The following is a 15097-nucleotide window of genomic DNA, read 5'->3' on the forward strand; positions in this document are numbered from 1 at the left end:
TACTCTACAGTAGACGACCCTAAGGACCATCTACTCTAAAGTAGACGACCCTAAAGGCCATCTACTCTACAGTAGACGACCCTAAAGGCCATCTACTCTACAGTAGACGGCCCTAAGGGCCATCTACTCTACAGTAGACGACCCAAAGGGCCATCTACTCTACAGTAGACGACCCAAAGGACCATCTACTCTACAGTAGACGACCCAAAGGGCCATCTACTTTACAATAGACGACCCTAAAGGGCATCTACTCTACAGTAGACGACCCTAAAGGGCATCTACTCTACAGTAGAAGACCCTAAAGGGCATCTACTCTACAGTAGACGACCCTAAAGGGCATCTACTCTACAGTAGACGAACCTAAAGGCCATCTACTCTACAGTAAGCGACCCAAAGGGCCATCTTCTCTACAGTAGACGACGCTGAGGACCATCTACTCTACAGTAGACGACCCTAAGGGCCATCTACTCGACAGAAGCCGAACCTAAGGGCTATCTACTGTACAGTAGACGACCCTAAGGGTCATCTACTCTACAGTAGACGACGCTAAGGGTCATCTACTTGACAGAAAATTACCCAAGGGGCCATCTACACTACAGTAGGCGACTCTAAGGGCCATATACTCTACAGTAGACGACAATAAAGACCATATACTCTACAGTAGACGACCCTAAGGGCCATGTACTATACATAGACGGCCCTAGGGGCCATCTGCTCTACAGTAGACGACCTTAAGGGCCATCTACTCTACAGTAGGCGACCCTAAGGGCCATCTACTCTACAGTAGAGCAGAATAAGAGCCATCTACACCACAGTATACGACCTAAGGGCCATCTACTCTACTCTAAGTGTCATCTGCTCTATAGTATACGACCCTAAGTGCCATCTTTTCTATAGTAGACGGCCCTAAAGGACAACTACTCTACCAACCAACGACCCTAAGGTCCATCTACTCTACAGAAGACGACCCTAAGGTCCATCTGCTCCACAGTAGACGACCCTAAGGTCCATCTACTCCACAGTAGACCACTCTAAGGTCCATCTACTCTACAGCAGACGATCCTGAGGTCGATCTACTCTGCAGTAGGTCTCCTCCCTCAGGAACTTCTTTTAATAGACTTCTTAAGGATGTCCACAATCTGTTCATAGGAAAGCTTAAAGGTATGTATATCTGCACGGAATCGAAAATGTCATTTAATAAAACTAAGCTGTTATGTTCTATGGGTTTCAGAATTTAAGCCATTGAAAACAGTTTCTTCCACATAAAATCCATTAGCCAATCAACATTTTAGTTTTCATGTTAAATTCCAAAAAAGTTTTTCATGGATTGAATGGCTTCGAACAAAGTAGCGTGTCACGTAACATTTAACATTCCAATAGACATTTCGATAATTTCAAAGATGTAATTCTACACGCTTCACATGACTTCTGTGAAATCGAACTTTAAAATGTCTAGCTCCCTCTCTCGGCTAGCAACAATGTCAGGGTATGCAATTTTCAATTTATCTTTGATGACGACTACGACAACGTCCAATAATGAAGTTTTCCAACAAACTTTTGGGGAGAATTTCTTTCATTTGGGAAATGTTAATGTTCACTTTGGCTGGAAATGACATTAGGCGAAGCAAATCACACACACACCCCCACATTTGCTTCTACGTCAATGACTTCTCTCTAAAGCTTTTAGCAGCTGCTATTATCGCCTTAAGTGTGTTCATCAAAATGCATTTCTCAATAAATGTAATATTCTCGTAAATGAGATGATGATGTCGGAGTTGTTGTTGTTGTTCATGTTGATGTTGTTGTTTTGGGGGGTAGTTATCACTTTTAAGCCAAATAAATGGTTTAGCACTAATTTAAAACAAATGGAGCAACTCAACAAATTCTGGTGATTCTGATGCTGCTGCTTATGTTGGGAAATTTAAAAATGGAGTTCAGCTAAGGGATTTTTTAGGAACGCACACACACCGACTCAGGCACACCTATATTTCGGCTAAGGTATTCAGTTCATTAGTGAAGAGAATATAAACTTTCGTGAACGTATACATGTATGTGTGTGTTGTGGTAATGGTAACCAAATGTATCTTTGCAAATGTTACACAGAGGCAAATGACACCAATATATATAAACCCATTTACTGAGATGGATATGGTAGATAAGTATTTTTGACATACACTTGGCAAACAAAAACCTGGTACAGGGTTACGCTTCTATTGAAGGTAAAACTGAACATGTTTCATATTCTCTCAACCAATTGTTCTCAGTGTAGATGAACTTAAAGAAGTACCACTTGTCTTCCATGTGTTACAAAGCCAGAGGTTTATGGTATTTGAAGAACTTGAGTTGAAAAATAACTCAAGTCGAAAAGGTGAAAACTTTTCCATAGAGAAAAAAATGTTATCGATCTACATTTCTATAGCAACGATTTCTATTGAAAATTTGTTATCGAAAAACATTTCTATTGGGAAAGTTGTTATCGAACACCTTTCCTATGGGAAGAGATGTTATCGAACACCTTTTCTATGAGAAAAGTTGTTATCGAACAATTTTTCTATGAAAAATTTGGGAAAAAGTTGTTGTCGAACATCTTTTCTTTAGGAAAAGTTGATATCAATATGTTATAGAACACTTATTTCTATTAGAGTTTTTCTATTAAAGTTGTTATCGAACAACTTTTGTACATAAAACGTTGTTACCGAACAACTTTTCTATGAAAAATTTGTTATCGAAAATCGTTTTATATGGGAAAAAGGTGTTATCGAACAACTTTTCTATGGGAAGAGATGTTATCGAACACTTTTTTTAATCTCAAAGTTGTTATCGAACAACTTTTCTATGGGAAAATTTGCCATCAAGTTGTTATCGAACATTTATTTCTGTTGGAGTTTTTCTATTAAAGTTATTATCGAACAACTTTTGTACATAAAAAGTTGTTACCGATGTTTCTATAGAAAAAAATGTTATCGAACAACTTTTCTATCAATTTGTCTATGGGGAGAGTTGTTAGAGAAAAACTTTTCTATGTGAGAAGTTGTTGTCGAACAGTAAAGTTGTTATCGAACAACTTTTCTTTAAAAAAAGTGGATATCGAACAACTTTTCTATGGGAACAATTTTTCAATGGGAAACATTTTTTATCGAACAATTCTTTAATAGGAAAAGTTGTTATCGAACAACTTTTCTATAGAAAAAGTTGTTATCGAATTACTTTTCTATAGGAAAAGTTGTTATCGAAAATTTTTCTATAGACAAAGTTGTTATCGCACAACTTTTCTATAGGAAAAGTTGTTATCGAACAACCTTTCTATAGTAAAAGTTTTTATCGAACAACTTTTCTATAGAAAAAATTGTTATCGAAAAACTTTTCTATAGGAAAAGTTGTTATCGAACAACTTTTCTATAATAAAAGTTGTTATCGAACAACTTTTCTATAGGAAAAGTTGTTATCGAACTACTTTTCTATAGGAAAAGTTGTTATCGAACTATTTTCTATAGGAAAAGTTGTTATCGAACAACTTTTCTATAGTAAAAGTTGTTATCGAACAACTTTTCTATAGTAAAAGTTGTTATCGAACAACTTTTCTATAGGAAAAGTTGTTATCGAACTACTTTTCTATAGGAAAAGTTGTTATCGAACTATTTTCTATAGGAAAAGTTGTTATCGAACTACTTTTCTATAGGAAAAGTTGTTATCGAACAACTTTTCTATAGGAAAAGTTGTTGTCGAACAGTAAAGTTGTTATCGAACAACTTTTCTTTAAAAAAGTTGTTATCGAACAACTTTTCTATAGAAAAAGTTGTTATCGAAAATTTTTCTATAGACAAAGTTGTTATCGCACAACTTTTCTATAGGAAAAGTTGTAAACGAACAACATTTCTATAGGAAAAGTTGTTATCGAACAACCTTTCTATAGTAAAAGTTTTTATCGAACAACTTTTCTATAGAAAAAATTGTTATCGAAAAACTTTTCTATAGGAAAAGTTGTTATCGAACAACTTTTCTATAGAAAAAGTTGTTATCGAATTACTTTTCTATAGGAAAAGTTGTTATCGAAAATTTTTCTATAGACAAAGTTGTTATCGCACAACTTTTCTATAGGAAAAGTTGTAAACGAACAACTTTTCTATAGGAAAAGTTGTTATCGAACAACCTTTCTATAGTAAAAGTTTTTATCGAACAACTTTTCTATAGAAAAAATTGTTATCAAAAAACTTTTCTATAGGAAAAGTTGTTATCGAACAACTTTTCTATAATAAAAGTTGTTATCGAACAACTTTTCTATAGGAAAAGTTGTTATCGAACTACTTTTCTATAGGAAAAGTTGTTATCGAACTATTTTCTATAGGAAAAGTTGTTATCGAACAACTTTTCTATAGTAAAAGTTGTTATCGAACAACTTTTCTATAGTAAAAGTTGTTATCGAACAACTTTTCTATAGGAAAAGTTGTTATCGAACTACTTTTCTATAGGAAAAGTTGTTATCGAACTATTTTCTATAGGAAAAGTTGTTATCGAACTACTTTTCTATAGGAAAAGTTGTTATCGAACAACTTTTCTATAGGAAAAGTTGTTGTCGAACAGTAAAGTTGTTATCGAACAACTTTTCTTTAAAAAAGTTGTTATCGAACAACTTTTCTATAGAAAAAGTTGTTATCGAAAATTTTTTTATAGACAAAGTTGTTATCGCACAACTTTTCTATAGGAAAAGTTGTAAACGAACAACATTTCTATAGGAAAAGTTGTTATCGAACAACCTTTCTATAGTAAAAGTTTTTATCGAACAACTTTTCTATAGAAAAAATTGTTATCGAAAAACTTTTCTATAGGAAAAGTTGTTATCGAACAACTTTTCTATAGTAAAAGTTGTTATCGAACAACTTTTCTATAGGAAAAGTTGTTATCGAACAACTTTTCTATAGGAAAAGTTGTTATCGAACTACTTTTCTATAGGAAAAGTTGTTATCGAACTATTTTCTATAGGAAAAGTTGTTATCGAACAACTTTTCTATAGTAAAAGTTGTTATCGAATAACTTTTCTATAGGAAAAGTTGTTATCGAACAATTTTCTATAGGAAAAGTTGTTATCGAACAACTTTTCTATAGGAAAAGTTGTTATCGAACAACTTTTCTATAGGAAAAGTTGTTATCGAACAACTTTTCTATAGGAAAAAGTTGTTATCGAACTTTTTTCTATAGAAAAAACTTTGTTAACGAATACTTCTTCTATTGAAAAGGTTGTTATCGAACAATTTTTCTATAGGAAAAGTTGTTATCGCACAACTATAGGAAAATTTGTCATCGAACTTTTTCTAAAGGAAAAGTTTTTATCGAACTTTTTTCTATAGAAAAAAAACTTTGTTATCGAATATTTCTTCTATTGAAAAAGTTCTAGTCGAATAACTTTTCTTTAAAAACAGTTGTTATCGAACAACTTTTCTATAAGAACAGTTGTTATCGAACAAGTTTTCTATAAGAAAAGTTGTTATCGAACAACTTTTCTATAGGAAAAGTTGTTATCGAACTTTTTTCTACAGAAAAAACTTTGTTATCGAATACTTCTTCTACTGAAAAAGCAGTTATAGAATAAATTTTCTATAAAGACAGTTGTTATCGAACAACTTTTCTTACAAAAAGTAGATAGCGAACAACTTTGCAATGGGAAAAGTTTTAATCGAACAATTTTTCTATGGGAAAATATTTTATCGAAAAAAATTTCTATGGGAAAAGTTGTTATCGAACAACTTTTCTATAGGAAAAGTTGTTATCGAACACATTTTCTATAGGAAAAGTTGTTATTGAACACATTTTCTATAGGAAAAGTTGTTATCGAACAAATTTTCTATAGGAAAAGTTGTTATCGAACAAATTTACTATAAGAAAAGTTGTTATCGAACAACTTTTCTATAGGAAGTGTTGTTATCGAACCATTTTTCTATTGGAAAAGTTGTTATCGTACAACTTTTCTGAGAAAAGTTGTTATCGTACAATTTTTCTAAGGGAAAAGTTGTTATCGAACAACTTTTCTATGGGAAAAGTTGTTATCGAACAATTTGTATATGGGAAAATTTGTATTCGAACAACTTTTCTATACGAAAAGTTAATATCCAACAACTTTTCTATACGAAACGTTGATATCGAACAACTTTTATATAGGAAAAGTTGTTATCGAACAACTTTTCTATAGGAAAAGTTGTTATCGAACAACTTTTCTATAGGAAAAGTTGTTATCGAACAACTTTTCTATAGGAAAAGTTGTTATCGAACAACTTTTCTATAGGAAAAGTTGTTATCGAACAACTTTTCTATAGGAAAAGTTGTTATCGAACAACTTTTCTATAGGAAAAGTTGTTATCGAACAACTTTTCTATAGGAAAAGTTGTTATCGAACAACTTTTCTATAGGAAAAGTTGTTATCGAACAACTTTTCTATAGGAAAAGTTGTTATCGAACAACTTTTCTATAGGAAAAGTTGTTATCGAAAAATTTTTCTATAGGAAAAGTTGTTATCGAACAACTTTTCTATAGGAAAAGTTGTTATCGCACAACTATAGGAAAATTTGTCATCGAACTTTTTTTAAAGGAAAAGTTTTTATCGAACTTTTTTCTATAGAAAAAAACTTTGTTATCGAATATTTCTTCTATTGAAAAAGTTCTAGTCGAATAACTTTTCTTTAAAAACAGTTGTTATCGAACAACTTTTCTATAAGAACAGTTGTTATCGAATAAGTTTTCTATAAGAAAAGTTGTTATCGAACAACTTTTCTATAGGAAAAGTTGTTATCGAACTTTTTTATACAGAAAAAACTTTGTTATCGAATACTTCTTCTATTGAAACAGCTGTTATAGAATAAATTTTCTATAAAAACAGTTGTTATCGAACAACTTTTCTTACAAAAAGTAGATATCGAACAACTTTGCAATGGGAAAAGTTTTAATCGAACAATTTTTCTATGGGAAAATATTTTATCGAAAAAAAAATTTATGGGAAAAGTTGTTATCGAACAACTTTTCTATAGGAAATGTTGTTATCGAAAAAATTTTCTATAGGAAAAGTTGTTAACGAACAAATTTTCTATAAGAAAAGTTGTTATCGAACAACTTTTTTATGGTAAAAGTTGTTATCGAACAACCTTTCTATGGAAATATGTTGTTATGGAACAATTTTTCCATATAAAAGCTAGTTAAGGAACAACTTTTCGATAGAAAATTCTCTAAAGGAAGTGTTTTTATCGAACATTTTTTAAGAAAAGTTGTTATCGGTCATGTTTTCTGTGGGAAAAGCTCGAACTTCGAACAACTTTTTTATATAAATGATAGTTATGGAACAACTACATTGTAGCGAAAGTTGTTATCAATTTTTTTTTTTTTTTTTTGTAGAAAAGTTTGTTGTCGATATTTCTCCATAAATATTTTGTTATCCAACAACTTTTTTGTTCAAAAATTGTTGTAGAATTACTTTCTTATAGAAAAAGTTCTTATGGAAAACTTTTTTCTGCGCATAATTTTGTTATCGAAAATCATTCAGGGCAATCATGAATAAAAATTCCGTGCGGAATTTGTTCCCTTTCCCCTATTTCACCATTTTTATACCCTACACCACTATGTGGGGAGGGTATTATAAGTTGGTTTTGGCCAAAAAGTTTGTAACGCATCGAAATAATGGTCGTAGACCCATACTTATATATACCAAAATGAATGTCTCGACGAGCTGAGTCGATCTGGCTATGTGTGTCCGTCCGTCAGCCCGTCCGTCCGTCCGTCTGTCCGTCTGTCCATCTAAACCTTGTAATCACGCTACAGGTCGCAATTTTGATCGGATCGTCACCAAATTTTTGGTGTTGATGAGGGTCCCGGAGGGGAAGAAGCCTATTGATTTTGGTGATGGTCGGATAATATTTAGGGGTCGGAAAGGGCAAAAAACTTAGGTGGATAAAAAGACAACGTTTTTTTCCAAAGCGAATATCTCAGCTTCTATATGAGTTATACCAAAAGCAAAACCTGACAATGAAAGTAGAAAATATCACCTTTCTAATGATGTAAAGTTGGTGCTCGTAGATGATCAAACAACGAAGATATCACAATAGTAGCAAATAAAACCCCAATTTTAATTTTTGCGATTTTAATCATATTGACGAGTATCACAGCTTTGGTTGCAAATTTTCCAAAAGCAAAGCCTGACTATGAAAGTAGAAGATCCCGTCTTTACAATGATGCAAACTAGGTCGGCGTAGGTAACCAAATAACGGAGATATCGCAATAGTCGGTAATACATCCCATTTTTCTATTTTTTTGAAAATCACGCTATAGGTCGCAATTTTGATCGGATCGTCACGAAAATTTGAGGGTTAATGGGGGTCTCACAGATGAAGAAGCCTATTGATTTTGGTGATGGTCCGATAATATTTAGGGGTCGGAATGGGCAAACACTTATTTGGAGAAAAGTCAACATTTTATTTCAAAGCCAATATCTCTGTTTCTTCAAGAGGTATATCAAAAGCAAAACCTGGCCAGGAAAGTAGAAAAAATCGCCTTTCCAGCGGTGTAAATTAGGTTGTCGTAGGTGGTCAAATAGCAGAGATATGGCAATAGTCGATAATGCATCCCATTTTCCGATTTTTTTGTAATCACGCTACAGGTCGCAATTTTGATCGGATCGTCACGAAATTTCGGGGGTTAATGATGGTCCCAAAGGAAAAAAAGCCTATTGATTTTGATGATGGTCGGATAATATTCAGGGGTCGGAATGGGCAAACACTTATTTAGAGAAAGATCAACGTTTTATTTCAAAGCCAATATCTCTGTTTCTTTAAGAGGTATATAAAAAGCAAAACCTGGCAAGGAAAGTAGAAAATATAGCCTTTCCAGCGATGTAAATTAGGTTGTCGTAGGTGGTCAAATAGCAGAGATATGATAATAGTCGATAATGCATCCCATTTTCCGATTATTTTGTAATCACGCCACAGGCTGCAATTTTGATCGGATCGTCACGAAATTTTAGGGGTTAATGGGGGTCTCACAGAGGAAGAAGCCTACTGATTTTAATGATCGTCGGATAATATTTAGCGGTCGGAAAGGGCAAAAACTCATTTGGAGACAAATTCAAAGTTTTATTCTTTGTGAATATATTGGCTTTTAGTAGGGGTATTCCAACGGCAAAACCTGTCAATTGAAGAAGAAAATATTACCTTTACATTGGCGTAAAGCAGGTTGGCGAAGGTGGTCAAACAAGGGAGATACCACAATAGTCGGTAATTCATCTAATTCTTCCATTTTTTGCAATCAAGCTACAGGTCGTAATTTTGATCGGATGGTCACGAAAGTTTGATTGCTTATGGGGGTCCCAGAGAGAAAGAGGCATATTATTTTTGGCGGTAGTCGGATTATATTTACCAGTGAAAACCTTATGCACAGGGGTAGTGGTGTAGGGTATCACATGGTCGGCCCCGTCCCGACTATAGCCTTTGCTCACTTGTTTATTCTTAAAACGGGAATATTTTTGTCGATTCGGCGAAAATTTTCCATAATTAAGGGTTTCTAGCAGTTTTCAAATATTGATTTTAAAAGAAGTGCACTTTTTAAAAATGTTTTCCGTGCGGAAAATTCCGAGGTAGATATTCATGATCGTCCTGTATTTGTATTATTTACCTAAAACAAATTGACTTATTCCATTTTCACAAAGAACGTTCGCTTCTTCATCACCATACACACATGAGTAAAACTATGAGTACGTCGTACCCCAATTCTTGTAGAAGTGAAGAAGAATGGTATGTAGTAGGTACCTACATAAGGTATGTGTATTGCAGAACAGCATAGCACAGAGAAAAGATGTACTTACCTGACACTTGAATGCCAATGTGGTTTCATTTTCGGAATTGACAGACAAAATCTTCATAGTTTCCAAAACACAACATGATGACTTGGGTAGCAATTGTACGGTATGTACGAAAAATTTTCCAACATCCTTGTCACGATTTTTATCGGTTGAGCGCATTCGTAAGACTTGAGATTGAAGTGGTTGGTTGTACAGGACAAAAATAGGTGGTGGTGGTGCAGCAGTCCGGGACGGGAGGTCATGTGGTAAAATGGAGTAGAACAGTGGCAAAAAAGATGGGACATATTCAGGAATGAAAAAGAAAAAAATGAAGACAAAACAAGATAAATTTTTGCAAAAGTTGAAAATGGAAAAGGTAACACTAACAAACAATGGAGCACACACACATTGATACACAACCACTCTCCAATGATACAAAGCAACAAACTTTAGTTTACAAAAAAATGATGATAGCAGCTGCAGCATTCAATAGATGTGGTTTTTCGATTCAGGAAGCAGCATCGTCATCATCAGTAAACTGGAATGCACTTTAGCTAAATCGGTTCCAGGGTTCATTCATTTGTCCAATGATAAATTGACTTCAGTTCTGCAGCTTAATAACCTTCATTTGATGATACCTTCAGGACCATAGACCAAAGATATTGGTCGTGGTGACGATGGTGTTCGCAAAAACCGACTTAGAATGGCTTACGAAAGAATGGCATGTTCGAACAACACAAACAATGACAAAAACAGCAACAACAGCAACAACTTATAATAGTGCAACAAATTGCATTGAAATTGGTCGTAGCATATTTGCCATTGCTATTAGCACCTGTGCAGTGGAGGTGAGTACCACCACCACCGACCGGTGTCTTTTTCAAACGACAAATTGTCAATTTGTCATTAACAAACGCTTTTTGAGCATTGATTTCTACGCTTTTATCTTTCGTTTGTGTACTTTGTGCAAAGTGAGTGTGTGTGTGTGTCGTCGATACGTTTGCTTGTTTGTTTGTTGGTATTGGTTATTTGCTCGGATTGGCTGCCATGACTACTGATTCTGGTGGCTGCGAATGCATCGGCTGCTGCATTGTCGCCATTAAAAAATCAAAAGAAGATCCACTTACCTGCCCATGTTGCCTTTGGGGGCACCAATATGAAGTCCCTTTGAATGGTATTCGGTTGGAATTCAATGCTGCCATCACCGTTCTGCGTAGTTGTGGGTTGATACAAACGGCTCTCTTGACAATCAACGGTGTGTGGCTGAACAACGGTTATGGGTATTTCAAATAATGAGCCCTTTTGTACGCAGGATGTGTCAAATGCTCGAATTCTATTGAAGTTAGAGAACAAGAAGAAGAAGAATATGAAAAAAAAACGCAAAACAAAAAAAGAAAGAAATGCGAACAATGAAGACACTCAGTGAAAGTGGTAGTGAAAGCAATTATAGAAACAAAAAACACAAAGAATAATTGCAGCTGCACAACTCACACCCAAGAACACACACATACACCCACACACACACACCCACACACTTTCATATGTTGACAGGATTCTTCAGAATTATTATTATTTAAAATTCAAAGGCATACTCAACTACATTCTCATAACACAAAAGTTAACGTGTAAATCACTTTCAATACATACGTAGTTGTGTATGTATGTATGTACGCACATGTGTATGTGAAAGTTCAACATGCCACCGCAAGCGAGGTTAAAACTGTTGACTGCACAGTAATCTTAAAGGTTATTCCAAACAATGGGTCCACACACATAATGGGATTTTAGGTAATAAATAATTAGACGAAGGATTTTGTGGAAGAATTGAAAGGAATCTGCATAAATGAGCAGTTACCAAGAAGTATCTATTAGAAACCGCGAATAATAAGAGCAACAAACAGAAATAAACAGAACAGTTGTACTGAAAGCTGCTATCGAACAACATTTCTATTGAAATAGTTGTTATCGAAGCAGAATTCGATAGCAATAGTTGTTATAGAAAAACTTTTCTATAGAAATAGTTGTTATCGAAAGGGAAAAGCTGTTATCAAACAACTTTTCTGTAGGAAAATGATCTACTGTAGAGTAGATGGCCCTTAGGGTTGTCTACTGTACAGTAGATGACCCTTAGGGTCGTCTACTGTAGAGTATATGGCCCTTAGGGCTGTCTACTGTAGAGTAGATGGCCCTAAGGGTCGTCTACTGTAGAGTATATGGCCCTTAGGGTTGTCTACTGTAGAGTAGATGGCCCTTAGGGTCGTCCGCTGTAGAGTAGATGGCCCTTAGGGTCGTCTACTGTAGAGTACATGGCCCTTAGGGTCGTCTACTGTAGAGTAAATGGCCCTTAGGGTCGTCTACTGTAGAGTTGATGGCCTTTAAGAGTCGTCTACTGTAGAGTAGATTTCCCTTAGGGTCGTCCGCTGTAGAGCAGATGACCCTTAGGGTCGTCTACTGTAGAATTGATGGCCCTTAGGGTCGTCTATTGTAGAGTAGATGGCCCTTAGGGTCGTCCGCTGTAGAGTAGATGACCCTTAGGGTCGTCTACTGTAGAATTGATGGCCCTTAGGGTCGTCCGCTGTAGAGTAGATGATCCTTAGGGTCATCTACTGTAGAATTGATGGCCCTTAGGGTCGTCTACTGTAGAGTAGATGGCCCTTAGGGTCGTCTACTGTAGAATAGATGACCCTTAGGGTCGTCTACTGTAGAATTGATGGCCCTTAGGGTCGTCTACTGTAGAGTAGATGACGCTTAGGGTCGTCTACTGTAGAGTAAATGTCTCTTAGAGTCGTCTACTGTAGAGTAGATGGTCCTTAGGGTCGTCTACTGTAGAGTAGATGGCTCTTAGGGTTGTCTACTGTAGAGTAGATGGCCCTTAGGGTCGTCTACTGTAGAGTAGATGGCCCTAAGGGTCGTCCGCTGTAGAGTAGATGGCCCTTAGGGTCGTCTACTGTAGAGTACATGGCCCTTAGGGTCGTCTACTGTAGAGTAGATGGCCCTTAGGGTCGTCTACTGTAGAGTAGATAGCCCTTAAGGTCGTCTACTGTAGAGTAGATGGCCCTTAGGGTCGTCTACTGTAGAGTAGATAGCCCTTAGGGTCGTCTACTGTAGAGTAGATAGCCCTTAGGGTCGTCTACTGTAGAGTAGATGGCCCTTAGGGTCCTCTACTGTATAATAGATGGGGTCGTCTACTGTAGAGTAGATTTCCTTTAGGGTCGTCCGCTGTAGAGCAGATGACCCTTAGGATGGCCCTTAGGGTCGTCTACTGTAGAGTAGATTTCCTTTAGGGTCGTCTACTGCAGAGTAGATTTCCTTTAGGGTCGTCCGCTGTAGAGCAGATGACCCTTAGGACGTCTAATGTAGAATTGATGGCCCTTAGGGTCGTCTACTGTAGAATTGATGGCCCTTAGGGTCGTCCGCTGTAGAGTAGATGACCCTTAGGGTCGTCTACTGTAGAATTGATGGCCCTTAGGGTCGTCTACTGTAGAGTAGATGACCCTTAGGATCGTCTACTGTAGAGTAGATGACCCTTAGGGTCGTCTACTGTAGAGTAGATGACGCTTAGGGTCGTCTACTGTAGAGTAAATGTCTCTTAGAGTCGTCTACTGTAGAGTAGATGGCCCTTAGGGTCCTCTACTGTATAATAGATGGCCCTTAGGGTCGTCTACTGTAGAGTAGATTTCCCTTAGGGTCGTCCACTGTAGAGTAGATGGTCCTTAGGGTCGTCTGCTGTAGAGTAGATGACGCTTAGGGTCGTCTACTGTAGAGTAAATGTCTCTTAGAGTCGCCTACTGTAGAGTAGATGGCCCTTAGGGTCCTCTACTGTATAATAGATGGCCTTTAAGAGTCGTCTACTGTAGAGTAGATGGCCCTTAGGGTCGCCAACTGTTGAGTAGATGGCCCTTAGGGTAGTCTACTGTAGAGTAGATGGTCCTTATGGTCGTCTACTGTAGAGTAGATGGTCCTTAGGGTTGTTCACTGTAGAGTAGATGGTCCTTATGGTCGTCCACTGTAGAGTAGATGGTCCTTAGGGTCATCTACTGTAGTGTAGATGGCCCTTAGTGTCGTCTACTGTAGAGTAGATGTCCCTTAGGGTCGTCTACTGTAGAGTAGATGGCCCTTAGAGTCGTCTACTGTAGAGTAGATGGCCCTTAGGGTCGTCTACTGTAGAGTAGATGGCCCTTAGGGTCGTCTGCTGTAGAGTAGATGACGCTTAGGGTCGTCTACTGTAGAGTAAATGTCTCTTAGAGTCGCCTACTGTAGAGTAGATGGCCCTTAGGGTCCTCTACTGTATAATAGATGGCCCTTAGGGTCGTCTACTGTAGAGTAGATTTCCCTTAGGGTCGTCCACTGTAGAGTAGATGGTCCTTAGGGTCGTCTACTGTAGAGTAGATTTCCCTTAGGGTCGTCTACTGTAGAGTACATGGCCCTTAGGGTCGTCTACTGTAGAGTAAATGGCCCTTAGGGTCGTCTACTGTAGAGTAGATTTCCCTTAGGGTCGTCTACTGTAGAGTACATGGCCCTTAGGGTCGTCTACTGTAGAGTAAATGGCCCTTAGGGTCGTCTACTGTAGAGTAGATGGCCCTTAGGGTCGTCTACTGTAGAGTAGATTTCCCTTAGGGTCGTCTACTGTAGAGTACATGGCCCTTAGGGTCGTCTACTGTAGAGTAAATGGCCCTTAGGGTCGTCTACTGTAGAGTAGATGGCCCTTAGGGTCGTCTACTGTAGAGTAGATTTCCCTTAGGGTCGTCTACTGTAGAGTAGATGGTCCTTATGGTCGTCTACTGTAGAGTAGATGGTCCTTAGGGTTGTTCACTGTAGAGTAGATGGTCCTTATGGTCGTCCACTGTAGAGTAGATGGTCCTTAGGGTCATCTACTGTAGTGTAGATGGCCCTTAGTGTCGTCTACTGTAGAGTAGATGGTCCTTAGGGTCGTCTACTGTAGAGTAGATTTCCCTTAGGGTCGTCTACTGTAGAGTAAATGGCCCTTAGGGTCGTCTACTGTAGAGTAGATGACCCTTAGGGTCGTCTACTGTAGAGTAGATTTCCCTTAGGGTCGTCTACTGTAGAGTACATGGCCCTTAGGGTCGTCTACTGTAGAGTAAATGGCCCTTAGGGTCGTCTACTGTAGAGTAGATGGCCCTTAGGGTCGTCTACTGTAGAGTTGATGGCCTTTAAGAGTCGTCTACTGTAGAGTAGATGGCCCTTAGGGTCGCCAACTGTTGAGTAGATGGCCCTTAGGGTAGTCTACTGTAGAGTAGATGGTCCTTAGGTTCGTCTACTGTAGAG

General features: G+C 37.2%; 1 protein-coding gene across 2 annotated transcripts in view; it reads right to left on the reverse strand.

The window, feature by feature from the left end:
- TppII (Tripeptidyl-peptidase II) overlaps window positions 1-15097 on the reverse strand; it is a 342814-nt gene that overhangs the window by 265705 nt on the left and 62012 nt on the right. For both annotated transcript variants that reach the window (XM_073991187.1, XM_073991188.1), the window contains exons 11-12: window positions 10939-11144; window positions 9836-9999 (exon numbers count right to left, since the gene is read on the reverse strand). In XM_073991187.1, the coding sequence (XP_073847288.1) occupies window positions 9836-9999; window positions 10939-11144 (370 nt within the window). The remainder of the gene's footprint in view (window positions 1-9835; window positions 10000-10938; window positions 11145-15097) is intronic.

The sequence above is a fragment of the Musca autumnalis genome, unplaced genomic scaffold (genome assembly GCF_047663935.1).
Source record: "Musca autumnalis isolate F117 unplaced genomic scaffold, ASM4766393v1 scaffold_5, whole genome shotgun sequence".
Classification (NCBI taxonomy): domain Eukaryota; kingdom Metazoa; phylum Arthropoda; class Insecta; order Diptera; family Muscidae; genus Musca; species Musca autumnalis.